The sequence below is a fragment of the Cornus florida genome, unplaced genomic scaffold (assembly GCF_030987335.1).
Source record: "Cornus florida cultivar Cherokee Brave unplaced genomic scaffold, ASM3098733v1 CherokeeBrave_3.0.0_Hap2_Chr03, whole genome shotgun sequence".
Lineage (NCBI taxonomy): Eukaryota > Viridiplantae > Streptophyta > Magnoliopsida > Cornales > Cornaceae > Cornus > Cornus florida.
In genome coordinates this window covers 9,919,020-9,933,708 of record NW_026775573.1, presented here as the reverse complement: position 1 = coordinate 9,933,708, position 14,689 = coordinate 9,919,020, and the positions used below count along the sequence as shown (strand labels likewise).

At 34.9% G+C, this 14,689-nt stretch overlaps 2 protein-coding genes across 4 annotated transcripts; both read left to right on the top strand.

Moving 5' to 3' along the window:
• The first annotated feature begins 1,995 nt into the window (after positions 1-1,995).
• LOC132299401 ((+)-borneol dehydrogenase 2) lies at positions 1,996-5,308 on the top strand. The gene is made up of 2 exons (XM_059795968.1): positions 1,996-2,186; positions 4,252-5,308. The coding sequence occupies exons 1-2, from the start codon at positions 2,143-2,145 to the stop codon at positions 5,048-5,050; spliced, it is 843 nt and encodes a 280-aa protein (XP_059651951.1). The 5' UTR covers positions 1,996-2,142; the 3' UTR covers positions 5,051-5,308.
• A 1,459-nt stretch (positions 5,309-6,767) lies between these two features.
• On the top strand, positions 6,768-14,598 carry LOC132299400 (uncharacterized). 3 transcript variants are annotated; one of them, XM_059795966.1, is made up of 7 exons: positions 6,768-7,288; positions 8,049-8,386; positions 9,631-9,783; positions 11,019-11,111; positions 13,223-13,281; positions 13,536-13,629; positions 14,213-14,598. In XM_059795966.1, exons 1-7 carry the CDS (start codon positions 6,835-6,837, stop codon positions 14,426-14,428), a joined length of 1,407 nt encoding a protein of 468 aa, XP_059651949.1. In that variant the 5' UTR covers positions 6,768-6,834; the 3' UTR covers positions 14,429-14,598. The 3 variants fall into 3 exon arrangements, 2 of the variants coding, with proteins under 2 accessions (XP_059651949.1, XP_059651950.1); XR_009480105.1 differs by lacking the exon at positions 13,223-13,281 and having other exon boundaries at positions 14,213-14,350; XM_059795967.1 differs by lacking the exon at positions 11,019-11,111.
• Positions 14,599-14,689: the final 91 nt, after the last annotated feature.

Genomic DNA, 14,689 nt, shown 5'->3' with positions numbered 1-14,689 from the left:
TTTTTGCTTTTTTAAAAATTTGAACCTTTACAGTTTATTTTGAAAGTTAGGGAGATCTTTATTTTGCTTTTTTTTTTATTAACATAATACGAAATATGTGAAAAATATATATGTGCATTAACTATGTAATTTTCTATTCTCGTCTTTAGGATACATTCAATTAGTTAGTTCTTATCAAAAGTTGTTCTTTGCGTACTATTATATTCACAGTATGAGTCTGAATGATGTATTATGAAATACTATATGTGCTTTTCATATTATTCAAAACATTTATGCATAACACATTTTATGAGCTTTCATATTAAGGACTATTCAAAATATATATGCATGACAAGCACAATTACTTTATTTAATATAATTTTTTTGTCGTAGTACTTCAATAGGTGAGAATATGAGTAAAATTACACAAAAGTATACTCATGCTATTTAGAGGATTCTCTGCATTTATTTTGTGCATTGATGTAATACAACCAAACATACTTGTATCACAAAATACAACACTGATGCAACAACTTTTTAAAAATTATGCAATACATTAATATTGAAAATACAATATTAATCCAACATATTATATCATTTTATTATAATACTATTAAATTAAAAATTTAACAACTCTTCACAGTTCGATAGGTTAAGGGAAAGACCTACTGTACATATTAATGGTGAGAGAGTTGCTGGGTAAGTTTAACCAAGGAAAGGCCCACTTGATTATTCTTTCCCAGTAGAGAACTGGAGATGCACTTTGGCACCCTGAGCAAAACTCTCTCTCTCTCTCTCTCTCTCTCTCTCTCTATACATATATATATTTATATATATCCATCCTTTATTAAATCCAATTCACTAGAGAATCCCTTCTACTGACCACGTGCACCCTTGATTGTCACGTGACTCTAGGAAACTGTAAACTCACATCAACATCCCGAGTTCCACATTTGTGAGTAATTTACTTTATTTTATTTTTTCAAATGTATGAGTAACATAAATCACGAGCTCCCCATTTTTAATAACAAAACTGTTTTTCGGAGTTTTTAAAAAGTAAATAATTAATTTAATTTTTGTTCTTTTCAATTCAGCAGTTTAGTAAATAAAACTAGTAATGAATGACATGATAAGAATCTTCTTGTACACAAGAGTATTCAAAAAATTCGGTAAACTGAAAAATCGGATTGGACCGTACTAAATTGGGTGATTTGGGTTAGTTGTAAAGCGATTTGGTCCGGTCCTTGGTCCAAAATTATGGAATCGTAATTTTTCGGTCCGGTTCTGATTTAGAGTCGTGCTAAACCAGACCAGCCCAGACTGAACATAAAAAAGAAATCAATTAAAACAGACAAACCGAACCAAACCAAATCGATTTTTTGCGGTTTGGTTTGGTTTGGTTTGGTTCCATGGACATTATGGTTCGGTTTGGTTTCAAAAATAGTGAAACTGTTATAAAAAATTTGGTCCCAAAATACTCTTAATCCAGTTCAAACCGGACCGTATGCACCCCTACTTGTACCTTCACTTACAAATTTTTTGGAATACTATAACATTACAAAGTGTAGTATTTTTTTGTTTTTGTTTTGTTTTGTTTTTTCTCCTCGTACATCATTTAAGTCCGGACTACTATTCGAAAGCTAGATCTACGTGACTTACCTTTGTTATGTCATGAAGCGCAAGCTTAGTATTGAAACATTGTTAAATCTAAAAAAATAAATTAATGATAAATACTCTCATTTATGATAATTATAAGAAAAATATATAAAATAGAGAACTAAATGTAGTAAGTGTGAATTATGATGTATTATTTTAAGAAATTATTATAAGATCCCATCATTTATCAATTGACACACAAATAAAAATGAAATAAAGCTTACCCACTTATTTATAATAAGTTATTGTATATGAGATACTGGTCGGAAAAAAGAACAAAACACATGGAGACAAAAAAAAACTGTCACATAAGTTATTGTATTGTCAATTTAACGTTGCGTGTGTATTACATTCTCGATTAATCGAACTGAAACCACATAACAAAAAGATCCATTTCAGAGAGATTTTCTGTCTAATTTGTGTTATCCACAGCGAGAGATAGAGAGTCAAGGCTTAAGCGAGCGATCTGTGTCGTAGAGAGAGAGGATCAAAGCGGAAGCTCAAGCCATGGCAACGACCAGCTCTGGTGATCCTTCTCTTCCCACCCAACGGTAATCTATGCATACAATTGTTCTATATATGTTTACTTACATGAACAGTTATATATATATATATATATATATGATGGTTTTACACTCAAGTCTGATGCCAATTAAATTGGTACTCTGTCCTGGTTTAAGAATATGAAAAAATTGAATTTGTTGAAACTGGGATGAGTGTGCTTGATTCAATTCTGACCACTTTCAAGTTGTTTCATTTGATTTCTGAAATGGGTTATAGTTCATGAATTAAACATTTTCTGCGTTGCTGAATTACTTCTTGAATTTTTAGTCCATCGGAGTTTCTCAAATTTTTGCTGTTAGTGAATTTATACTTTGAATCTCACCGTAAATTTGTGGGGTTGGATATTTTTCTTGAATTCATCCAAAATGCACATAATTTCTTAATGAAAAACTTGAATTTGTTGTAACTGGGATGAGTGCACTTGATTCGATTCTGACCACTTCCAAGTTGTTTCATTTGATTTCTGAAATGGGTTGTAGCTCATGAATTAAATTTTATCTGTTTTGTTGAATTACTGCTTGAATTTAATATTTTTATCCTTTTTAGTCCATCCGAGTTTCCCAATGCTTTGAATCTCCCAGTAAATTTTAGGGTTCGGATATTTTTCTTGAATTCATCCAAAATGTACACCATTTCTTAATTTAAGGCCACTCTTTCTCATGGACCATTTGTCCGAATTTGATTTGAGTGGTATGCTTGAATCTAGACTTGGCCCGATCTCACTCAGGCACAGCTAAGAGAATTTTGTTCAAGCAGCTCAATTTGTGTCAGTTTTGATTATATGGATCATTTTTTATTTTTTTATTTTTTCCTGTATTCAGCCCGAAATTCATAATTCTACTTGGCTTTAAAAAAATAAAATAAAATTTATGTGGCCATTTTATTCATTTTTTCCTTTCCATTTTTTAATTTGCATCCATTTCTTGACCAAAATTTCAAAACTATTCTCAATAATGTTTTAGCCTATTTGTCTATGCTATAATGTGGCATGTAGTTGAAATGAATTTAGAAAACTTTGGATATTAATTGCCAAATCCAATAGCTGCGGATCCGTGACACAACAATGAAGTCTCACTTTTCAGTGTTTCTTAATGGTATTCTTCCTTTATGCTCCTTTTGGTTGTTCAAAGGGTCGGGGGAACTGTAACTAAATTTCGGAGACTATAGATCTTGTGTTTGTAGACAATTTTTTTTTTTTTTTGATAAGTAAGATTTCATTAGAAGGCGCGCGAACCCAAAAGAACAAATGGACAGGAGTTCCTTTTGTTCGTAATGGAATCTAATTGACAAGCAAGACACTCATTCCCGACTTGGAGCCAAACTCATATTTGTTAAATCTACCACCTCTTTTTGCTCGATTTGATTGTTGATATGGCAGAGAAAGGCAAGTCAGAATCCTACAGCTGTTTGGGATAATACTGATTGTTAATTGAAAATATTATTATCTCTGGCCTTTCTCATTGTCTATGAACAGTGCATCAGGTTATGGTTTAACTGGGGTTGTTACAAAAGAGAAGTTATTGATAACTGACATGGCCCATTGAATTGGAAGTTAAAGATAATTGATGAATTTTGACCTATCCAATTATAATAGACTTCAATATAAGAAGTAAATTTGAGAAGGCCTTTTTTTAAAAGGGGGAAAAAAATACTTGATTAGAATGGTTATTATTTAATACTGTATTGAGTTTGCTTATGTCAAGTTGAATTTAGATCTTCTTTTAGATTCTACCGAGTTTCATGTCAAATCGACGTGCTATCTTTTGTTAGCTTGTTCAAAGTTTTAGTGCCCCCTTTGTGCCTGTTAGGAGGAGTAAAAAAAAAAATAATGAGTGGAGATAAAACTGAGTCAAAATTGTTATAGGCATGTCTGCTAAGTGCGGCACATTTTTTATCATGTCCTTTTTTTCTTTTCTTTTTTGTTTCTGGGTTGAAATCTCTTTTAGAATAATGTTGAATCTCAAAGATAGTTCCTATCCCCCATCTTACACATTAAATTGAATTTACAGATTTCTTCAGTCATGTAATCAATTATTTATTTGCCTTTTTCAGATTATTAGGGAAAGTTGCATTAGTCACTGGTGGTGCCACTGGCATTGGAGAGAGCATTGTCCGTCTATTCCATAGACACGGTGCAAAAGTTTGTGTTGTTGACATCAAAGACGAACTCGGTCAGCGTCTATGTGAAGCCCTTGATGGCAACCTGAATACGTGTTTTTTCCACTGCGATGTCACCATAGAGGATGACGTCCGCCGTGCAGTTGACTTTGCAGTTGACAAATTTGGCACACTTGATATCATGGTTAACAATGCTGGGATGGCAGGACCCCCATCTCCAGACATCCGCAATGTGGACATGACAATGTTTGAGAAGATTTTCGATATTAATGTGAAGGGGGTCTTCCTTGGAATGAAGCACGCAGCTCGCATAATGATCCCGATGAAGAAAGGCGCAATTGTTTCTCTCTGTAGTGTAGCAAGTGCCATAGGAGGCCTAGGGCCACATGCATACACAGGTTCCAAGCATGCGGTTTTGGGGCTTACCAAGAGCGTTGCAGCTGAGCTTGGAATCCATGGGATACGTGTGAACTGTGTTTCCCCTTATGCAGTTGCAACAAGCTTGGCTTTGGCTCATTTGCCTGAGGAGGAGAGGACTGATGATGCCTTGGAAGGTTTTCGTGCTTTTATTGGCAAGAACGCCAACTTGAATGGCGTGGAACTTACTGTTGATGATGTGGCTAATGCTGTTGTCTTCTTGGCTAGCGATGAAGCAAGGTATATTAGTGGGGCTAATCTCATGGTTGACGGTGGCTTCACATGCTCGAATCACTCACTTCGGGTATTCAGATGAAGAATAATGTTCTTCATGAAGCCATGCTCGAATCACTCACCGGTATCAGACGAACAATAATGTTTTTCATGTGAGGTTTCGGGATAAAGTTGGATAAAGTTGCTGAGTACTTTCTGGTTGTAAAATTATAGATCTTTATTTTTGTTGCTGATCTGCACAATGTTAGAATGCTTGCAATTTGTGTACTTGGTCAGTTATAGAAACTGAATTTGAATATTTGTGGATAAATTTAATGGTACATTTGAATTTGTTTTTGAAGTGGATGAACATTGTCATTGTGTTGATGATCTTATTCCAGCACCTGATTCAGTGACAAAATATTGTTTTTCTTGCTTCGTGTGATTTGAAGTTCATGATAAGTAATGCTTAGTCGAAACATTTTCATTTTCGGACAGGGTGCTTCAATCAAATTGGAATTGAAATTAATTTTGAAATCATACATGTAAATTAGCTCACAGGACCAACAGGCTTGTGACCTAGCAGTATAAGGCTCCTACTTTCCAAAGGGAAGTCTAGGGTTCGAACCTCAATGGAGACGGTATGTGTAAGTTCCAACTAGGAAAAAAAATAATAATAATTAGCTCACAGGCAACACGACATTAAAATACATGTAGGAAATCCAAGTTTTTGTGTGAATGTTGTGGAAATTGGAAGCCAAAAGGCTCAGAGTTGCCAATGTAAAATTTAAGGGCTTGTTTGGACGTGGTCATGTGCACAACTTACGTATAGCTGTTCAGGGCATGTTTGGTTGTGCAGAAATCAACAGCTCCATATACTTTTTAAAATAGCATTTCGAATTTTTGATGTTGGAACTTGGAAGTTTATGGTAAAATGTTAAGGAAATTGTGAAAACCACCATACAAATTCAATAAATGAGCAAACAATGCATATGAATATTGATAAGACATATTCAAAATATTGGATGTTCAATGTCTCGTATTTAGTAAAACTCTATTGTCTTGTTTGTATACGCACAAATATTAAATATTTAACGAAAAAGCAAAGTAACCATGTGAAAAGTTTGAACTCCCTAGTTCACTGGGCATTCATATTATTTACATTTTTCACCAGGATAAAATAAAATAGAACAAAATAAATAAATAAATAAAAATACTAATATTTTGAATATGGCTTTAAAATGAAGTTTCATTTAAAATAGGGTAAAATTTTAAGCAGATAGACCATTATTCAAAAGTTAAAACTAAAAAAAATATCAAATAATATTCTAAACTCATGTTATCATAAACAACGCAACATGAGGAGATTACAAAACGGACTGAACAAAAATAAGAAACTGGTAGAAGAAAAATAAGAATTAAATACAAAACATAAAGATTTACGTTGGTTGGCTTAAAGCCTATGTCTAAAGTTAAACTTGGATAAAAAAATATTTAAAAATTGAAAATTACAAATTTCACCTCTCATCTTTCTCTCACATTTTAAATTTTTTTTAAATTTTTTCTACAACCCTAAAATCAATTGTATAATAGATTATAATTCAGTCTTATTGGTGAAACAAAATTCCAACCACAACTACACAAATAGGTCCTCAAGCCTAAAACAAAACTCATGCCAAACAGCCCTAAGTGTTGAAATTAAATTATTAAAATTTTTAATGTTTTTAATTTTATCGAACAATCAAAAATCAAGAAAATCAAAATTCAATTATTAAAGTTTTTAATTTTATCTAACTTAGACACAGTCTTATCTAACGGCAACCAATAAACTGTGGCCTCAGAGAGAGCCTTCTCAAGAACCCGTCTTCACACACCAAAGTCCAAACCATGGCCACTGTTCCCCAATCATCATGGCTTTGTTCTCTCAGGCCCATCAAAGGCGGTGGCTCTTCAACATCAGGAAATCCCAGACACTGCACATTCAAGACGCTCAAAGTCTCATCATCTTCCAATGCCGAATCTTCGTCACCCAATTCGTCAAACTCCCCAGAAAATTATCCGGAAGACGAACCAGCCGAGACCGACCCCGTGAAGATTGCATTAGCGAAAGCTAAGGCGTATAAGAAATCGAAACCGACTTCCAGAGTTGATCAAAACGCAGTTCCAGAGACAGCTGAAATAGCGAATCGAATTGATGGTTCGTCTTCTGAAGGTGGGAATGGTGGAAATCAGGAACTCCCAGTTGCTGTTAAACTTGCAATGGAGAAAGCAAAAGAGTATAAGAAGAACAAAGGTATTATGGGTGGCACTAAAAGTGTGGAGAGGACTGAAACAATTTCAGGTACTGCTTTTTGGTAAAATGTGAGTTTCTATTCATTGTTATAATTTTTTAGCCCATTTTGTTGTTGTTGTTTCAAGATTTGTATAATAACTTGTTAATCATAAATATATATATATAAAATGTGAGTTTCTATATATATATATATATATGATTAACAAGTTATTATACAAATCTTGAAACAACAACAACAAAATGGGCTAAAAAATTATAACAATGAATAGTGTATATATATATATATATAGTTATAGCATAATTAGAATATATATACATACCTACATGTCAAGAATTTTATTGATTGGAATTTGAATGAGCATGATATAATTTTGAAATCTAATGCCCATTCAACAAAATATGTAGTCTATAATATGGTACTAAAGGGCGAGCCTTGGCGCAACAGTAAGATTGCTCCGTTGTGAATTGGCGCAATGGCGAAAGGCACTGGGCTTGCACTTTTGTAAGACAGTACTAGGGATTGGCTATATGAATTTTTTTGGCCAAGGATTAGGGTTTACCTTGCCATCCAAATTTGAAATGGGACGTGGTCTGAAATGATGCTTGGAAAATGTAGATACTATAATCACTTTGATTTGGATTCTAAACTGACAGTCATGCTTAGGGAAAGAAAACCCTTTCATTGATTATCTATGATTTCTGCTTGATTCGAAATTACATACTATGTCAGTAGAATCTGATCCTTTAGTAGGGTTTGATTGTTAAATGAAGATGAGACAATTTACCGTCTATGTGCACGGATTACCAGGATTGAACGGAGGGAATGGGGGGAATTCAGGAAATGAATTTGGTGAGAAGAGGGTTGTTAAGAAGGAAGAACCAAAGATTTCAAGCATTGATTTTATGGGGCTTGGCTTCTCGGATAAGAAGCAGAGCAGGGGACTTCCAGCTGGGTTGGTTCCAGTAGCAGACCCTTTTTCAGTAGGAGACTTGCCTGAGGTGGAGATCATTGTTGGTGACACTAGCAAGTTCGACGATGCAACGGTGTCAGAGCCAAAGCCAACACAGGAAGACAACTCAGATCTATACAAGCCCAAGGTTTCTACATGGGGAGTTTTCCCCAGACCTAGCAACATTTCCAAATCGGTATATTCCATTGCATATTACTGTTCTGTTTAGAAGCTCAATTATCATTTATGTATTTTTCTGTTGATGGTGCTGATGTGCTCCGTCGCTAATCCTTGGAGACAGGTGGGGGATAGTGTGTTTTAGTTTGATAAATTGTAAGTGGTTAACTATGTAAAATGGAAATTACTTTTGGCGAAGAAAATATTGATGCCAATTTTGACGCAAAGAAACAAATTTATTACCTAAAATCTGTTGGTAGTCCAAGTTAATATATGAGTTTTCAGAATATAGTCAGAAAAAGTTTAGTAAAAGGACAAATGTTGAATTATATTTGGCATCATGCTGCACACAGGATCCATTGATTGGTTTGATTCTGAAAACTCGGGGTGACGAGTGTGGTGACATAGGTTATCCAAAATAACCAAAATAATACCTAAGGGTTTGGTTCGTTTCCAGTCTTTTTCTCTGCCCAACACCTCATATAAGTGTTATCATGTTGGGAATGGTGTTTTCTTTTAAAATTTTATCCCGGTGGGCCTTGGGCCCTTGGCACAATGGTAAGTTGCTCCGTTGTGACCTGAAGGTCACTGGTTTGAAACATGAAACAACCGTTCTGCATGCAAAAATAAGGTTGCGTACCTCTGACCATCCTCAAAGGTCATAGTGGTGGGAACTTCGTGCACTGGGTTATCCCATATCCCTATCCCCTATATGATGGGCAAGGGCACTGGCTTTTGTGGCTGTGTAGACTAATTCTGCTATATTTGGCATCATCAAGTGTTATTCACTTGTTTACTCCAACTTGACATTTTAGATTCTATGATTTTTATTAAATCCAAATGATTAGGATATCAAGCATGAACTACTACTGCTAATAACAAGAAGAGTGATCTCATTGATGGCGGTTGGCCTATTATAAGGGAAAAGCTGGGATAAAGGAAAGGCACAATAAGGCATCCATAAAAAAAAAAAAAAAAAAAAAAGATCTCTGTATCCCCACCTTCACTTTCTGCTGATTCATATCCATTGGCCATGCTCGTACAAAAGGAATCAAAATACGCGTTGACTTTTACTTTTTGTGGTTACTTCTCAAACAAGTTTATTTGACGAGTGGACCCCAAATTTGGGAGGTGACAATAGTTACTTTACTATTATGTTACATTTTAGAACTGCTCTGCTACTAATTCCATCTTGTTATATTAACATCCTTAGAGAGTGTTTTCTTATTTCAAAATTTTCTGACACAAACTTCTGGTGTTCAGTATGGTGGTGGAAGAGTCATTTGTCCTGGGGAAGTGCTTGAAAAAGCAGAAGATAAAGCTGCCAAAGATGAACGTACAAGGAAATTAGTTGCTGCCTACAAAAGCCAAATTGGCTTGAATATTGATCCAAAACTAAAAACTGAATGTGAGAAGGTATGATAAAACAGTATATTACCTTCTTTATATATGTTTTGGAAGCAAAGCAAAAGAAAACTGTGACTTTTTCCTTTTCTCATCATCCATCGAAATGCAATCCATCAAGTGTTATAAGAAGTGCATAGTAATATTAGAGAATCCTTCTTAAAGTTTGTTAGTGAGGGTTGTAATTGGATTATTCTCTTTCTATCAAGGTCAAGAGTCCATATTATGCATTTATTCTGCTTAACTCGTTTCTACCTCATTGATGATAGATTCAAAGTTTCCACTACATTAGATAGATAATTCATTTTCTACTCTTTAAAATTTGTAGTATTTGTGTTGTTTGCATAATTGCATTGCTATGTCTGTGGGTTTGCTTTTGGACACAGCCTAAGTATTTGCACAAGTGTTGCCCTTATTATTAACCCATGTACTGTTAGGAAGTCTGAATCTGAATATTGCAAGTGAACTAAAGACCCATGCTGATATGCACATTTATTGCTTGATATGTAATAATGTTATATTATTATGAAAAGAAGTGCACTTGATTAATGTTATACTGATTTCATTCAGAGTTTTACTTGACAAGTTTTGATAATTTGAAACTTTGCATAATAACAACATCATGTCTCTGCCTTGGAGAGAGATTGAGAGAGTCAAAGAGAAGAGATCGATGGCTAAAATGGAGGAGGTGATCTTGCTGTGGGTCATGGGAAAGTGAAGCAGAGAGAGTTTGTGAGAGAAAAGAGAGAGACTGAGAAGAGAGAGAACTAGGAACAATTAAGACTTTGACAATTTTGAGAGGGGTCATGTTTACAAAAAAAAAAAAAAGAAAAGAAATACAAATTTTAAATGACAGAAAAAGTTGAATAGTGACAGCTGTCCTCAGTGGCCCATATGTGGCTCCCCCACCCCCCTTGCGGCCCAAAAAATGGAAAAATAACATAATAATGTCAAAGCCATTGCAAAACGATGGTAAAAGTGCTGTAATGTTATGAGGGAAGGGGTGGGTTGCTTTCGAATTTTATGTCCTGTCAGCCGATCTGGAAATTTTGTCGTAAAATCGGGAATTTTGGTGAAAAATGTAAATTTGAGCCAGATATTGCACATGTTCAAAACATGTGGATGTTTGAAATTCTTTGGTTAGCTGTGTTGTATTTTCTCTACTTTCATATGCATATGTTGTTGTGCATTTCTTGATCAAGATGAATAACACAACTTAATCTTAATTATAGTGCTTTTATACATAGGCAATGAAGGATGGTGATTATCTGATGGATCTTGGAAAGCTTAAGGAAGCATTACCCTACTATGAGGAAGTTATGGCTAAGTTGCCGTTTAAGGTAGTCTGCTTCTGATATCTGAATAGTCTCAGATGCCTGTTTGTTGAAATTGTAAATCGTCTGAAATAACGATTTAGGGTCTGAAATAACCCAACCTAGGCCCTACATGCCAACCAATATATAAATATATTTATAGACAATGCTCGTACATGTGTGTGGCTGGTCCCATCTAACATTTGGCATTATTTTGCACAAGTGGCTGCTCTTAGATTCAAACCCGTGTCTTCATGCATACCCCACCTTTGACCATCACGTCAAGCGATGGCCCCTTCATCCTTTTCTATTGATATAATGCTTTAATTTATGAGCCACTGATACAGTATCATTGGTTTATTTATTTTTTTTTAAAGCAAAAACATTATCATTGTTAAAATTATCAACATGTTAACTTTGTTACCATATTTGCGTATTTGACTCTCGTTGAAACTTTCCTTTATTATATACTTGTAGAGCAAGAATACTTGTACAACAAGTCTTTTCTATTCTTGTAGAGCAAGAGGTGATTATTATAAACAAGATCAAGAGAGTGTAATAAAAGTGATGTAGCCCTTTGGGCTTTGTGTGCCGTGATGTAAGCCTTAGTGGCCAAACCATGTATATCCTTGTGTTGTTTCATCCTTAACTTCTCTCTTTAATTTTGACAATCATATTTTATCTCACGGAGGACAAAAACACTTTATTTTTACTCTATAATATTTGGCAAAGAAAGGCTGACTCTATTTGCCAGTACTCTAGAACAATCTTGTAAACTACATCACACAGGATATTGCACAATGCAATGATACATACTTGGCAAGGGTCCACTTTGGAAACGAGTGAAATATTTGTGGGGTTTAGACTCGTTAGCAAATGAACATGTAAAAAAACCGTCTAACTAGGTCTTATTTGATTATATTCCAATAGTTTGATAAAAGGGTTCTGACCTTTCCCAGGGACAATGGTGCTAGAGGGACACCAGTGGCTGGTATTACACATAGGCTTTCAGCTTGATTCTTGAATGTATAAATCCTATGTGGCATAACTTAAAGGTTAAAACTCATGTGCTAGCTGAGTGTAATACCAATGTGCTGTCAGCATGTTATGTGCATATCGTCGGTGCTTGTCTCGGGTTTATACATGCTCATGGGGCTGTGCGGCATGGTTGTGGGGAAATTCCATTCATGAACATGTGCTGCGCCTATCAAGTTGGCTTGTGGGTGCAATGCATGGCTTGTTAACCTTGTCGGTGCTTCACTAGTACTGCGGGTCTTATCTTGCCATGCTTACGTCAATGTGCAAGCATGGGATGTATCATGAGTTATGCCGGGGTCTCGTGCTTGTGTTGGTGATCACGATTTGTTGAAGTTTTGGTGCGTCACTGTTATTTGTTTGCTTGATATTTGTTGTACCACCAAAGTTGCATTCCTTGCCTGTTGTTAATTGTTGGAATGGTTGTGACCAAACTTATAGAACTAATTACTTCTTACTTTTTTTGTTTATGATATATTATTGCTTGATATGTTTTTTTTTTTTTTTTCATACATTCATTTGAAACTTGTCATTTGGACGTCAAAGAACCGTGTATTTTGACTGTCATTCTTTCCATGCTATGTATGACATCATTATCTGCCCACACAATTCTTTTACTGATGTAACCTGTCATGCACAAACAATTGACAGTTGTTAATTTCCTAACATCTGTTTTCGAATAATGAAACGGCCGTGTAATTTTTTGGGGGGACAGCGTAAGTGAGCGAATGTGTGGGGTCGGTTCGAGGCCCCCTTATCCAGTCGACTGTCCTCGTATTAACCCCCAAGCTTGCAAGCTTTTCTGCTTTATAGGAGTTGTTGTGCCATCCAATTTATTCATTTTATTATTTAGCTATCTTGTTTTTTTTTCCCCTGGAAAAGGAAACTAAGTAAATGACAATCTGCCATTTTCATTATTGATAAGAACATCTTTTGTGGACTTCTTTTACTTATTTATTTTTATAAACTTTAGGGGATTTAGTTGTACATGCGCTGAATGAAATTGATATTGAGGTTATCATTATCAAGTCTAGAGGGATTCATACTTGATCTCTTTCTTCTTCTGAGCTGTATTGTAGTTTCCTAACATATTCTTTGTGCAGAGTGAAATTCACGGGTTAGCTGCTTTGCAGTGGTCTATTTGTCAAGACTCACTCAGTAGGTATGTGTGTGTGTGTCATATTTGTCAAGACTCCCTCGGTATATTTGACTAGACTCACTTTATGAACCTCATACTCCGTAGTATATAAAACTAATGCAATATTTAATATATTTTCAAATGATTGGAATCTGGTATAATTAAGATTTTATTAAAAATATATATATTTGGTACAGTTTTGGGAATTTCATCTCAAAATAGTATATTTCTGTTATTTGCTTGCCGGAGAGAAATTCAACAGTTGCAATGGTTTGCAGGGCCAACGAGGCTCAAGTTATGTATGAGAGGCTTCAGTCTCATCCAAATGTTAAAGTGAGCAAGAAAGCAAGACAATTCATGTTTGGATTCCAGGTAACTTATAATAAGATGGAGAGTTTTTTGCATATATGGGCCTAGCGCTCAAGAGTGGTAAAATAAATTTAGAATTTCTTATCTGACTTGGCGGCCTTGAAACAAATTGAGCCATGGCATGCATGACAGTACTTGAAATTTGAAAGTTGAAACAAGTCTAATATGCATGCATGCTGGTGCATATAGTGCTGCAGTACCAACATTTTAGTTCTACTATGGGATCTCCTTGTTACAAAAGTTTAAACTATCATGATGACCGGTGAAAAAAAAAAAAAGGCACCATTTGATTGCAACTTTTGAAGTAGAGTATGCCCACTTTAAGAAAAATAGTGTTGCTTTTTTCCGATAAAGACAAATAAGTACTTTTTTATTAGCACAAGTGCCTTAGCTTGTGTGTGCTGCCAATTGCTACGCCTAATGGTGGTTTTCCAATTAAGATTTGATAATTCTTACAACATTATAGTTTACATTTAGAAATAGTGCCATATTGATTTAGGGGTCTTTGTACTCAATATTGAATTTTAAGATGGACTTTCTCTGTGAATTCTTTACTTTCAATTGAAAACCATTTTGTTGATGGCAGGCCATGGAAATGATGAAGGTGAGGGACTCGTATCTTTCTCCATTGAAGATGGGTTACCAAAACTTTTTTGAAGCTTTTCTTGAAGATAAATCCAACTACCCTTTGAAAGAGCCTGAGGTTAAAGAAGGTGAACTGGATCAAGCCCTTCCATATATCATATTTCTCGCTTCTCCCATTCTTATTATACTACTTATTGCTGTGCGAAAAGGGATATAATTTGGAGATATAACACTTCCATCAACAGGCTGTGCCCTCCAAAATGTACATTAATAGTTTTCTTGTCGTGATAATATCGATCAAGTGGTAGATTGAGTAGATGAAAGATTCTCCATTAATTATTATTTTTGTTGGTAATTAAAGAAAAAATATTCTCCATTAATTATTAATTTTAGTATTGTACAAATAAGACCTAATGCTAGCAATTCTACTATATGATGGATAAATTGATTAGTTGCTGGAGAGAGAGATTGGCCAAAA

Coding starts and splice junctions, on each gene's coding strand:
- LOC132299401 (XM_059795968.1), top strand. CDS start 2,143: ATGGCAACGACCAGCTCTGGTGATCCTTCTCTTCCCACCCAACG. Junction 2,187..4,251: donor CCTTCTCTTCCCACCCAACG/GTAATCTATGCA, acceptor TGCCTTTTTCAG/ATTATTAGGGAAAGTTGCAT.
- LOC132299400 (XM_059795966.1), top strand. CDS start 6,835: ATGGCCACTGTTCCCCAATCATCATGGCTTTGTTCTCTCAGGCCCATC. Junction 7,289..8,048: donor GAGGACTGAAACAATTTCAG/GTACTGCTTTTT, acceptor ACGGATTACCAG/GATTGAACGGAGGGAATGGG. Junction 13,630..14,212: donor AATTCATGTTTGGATTCCAG/GTAACTTATAAT, acceptor TGTTGATGGCAG/GCCATGGAAATGATGAAGGT.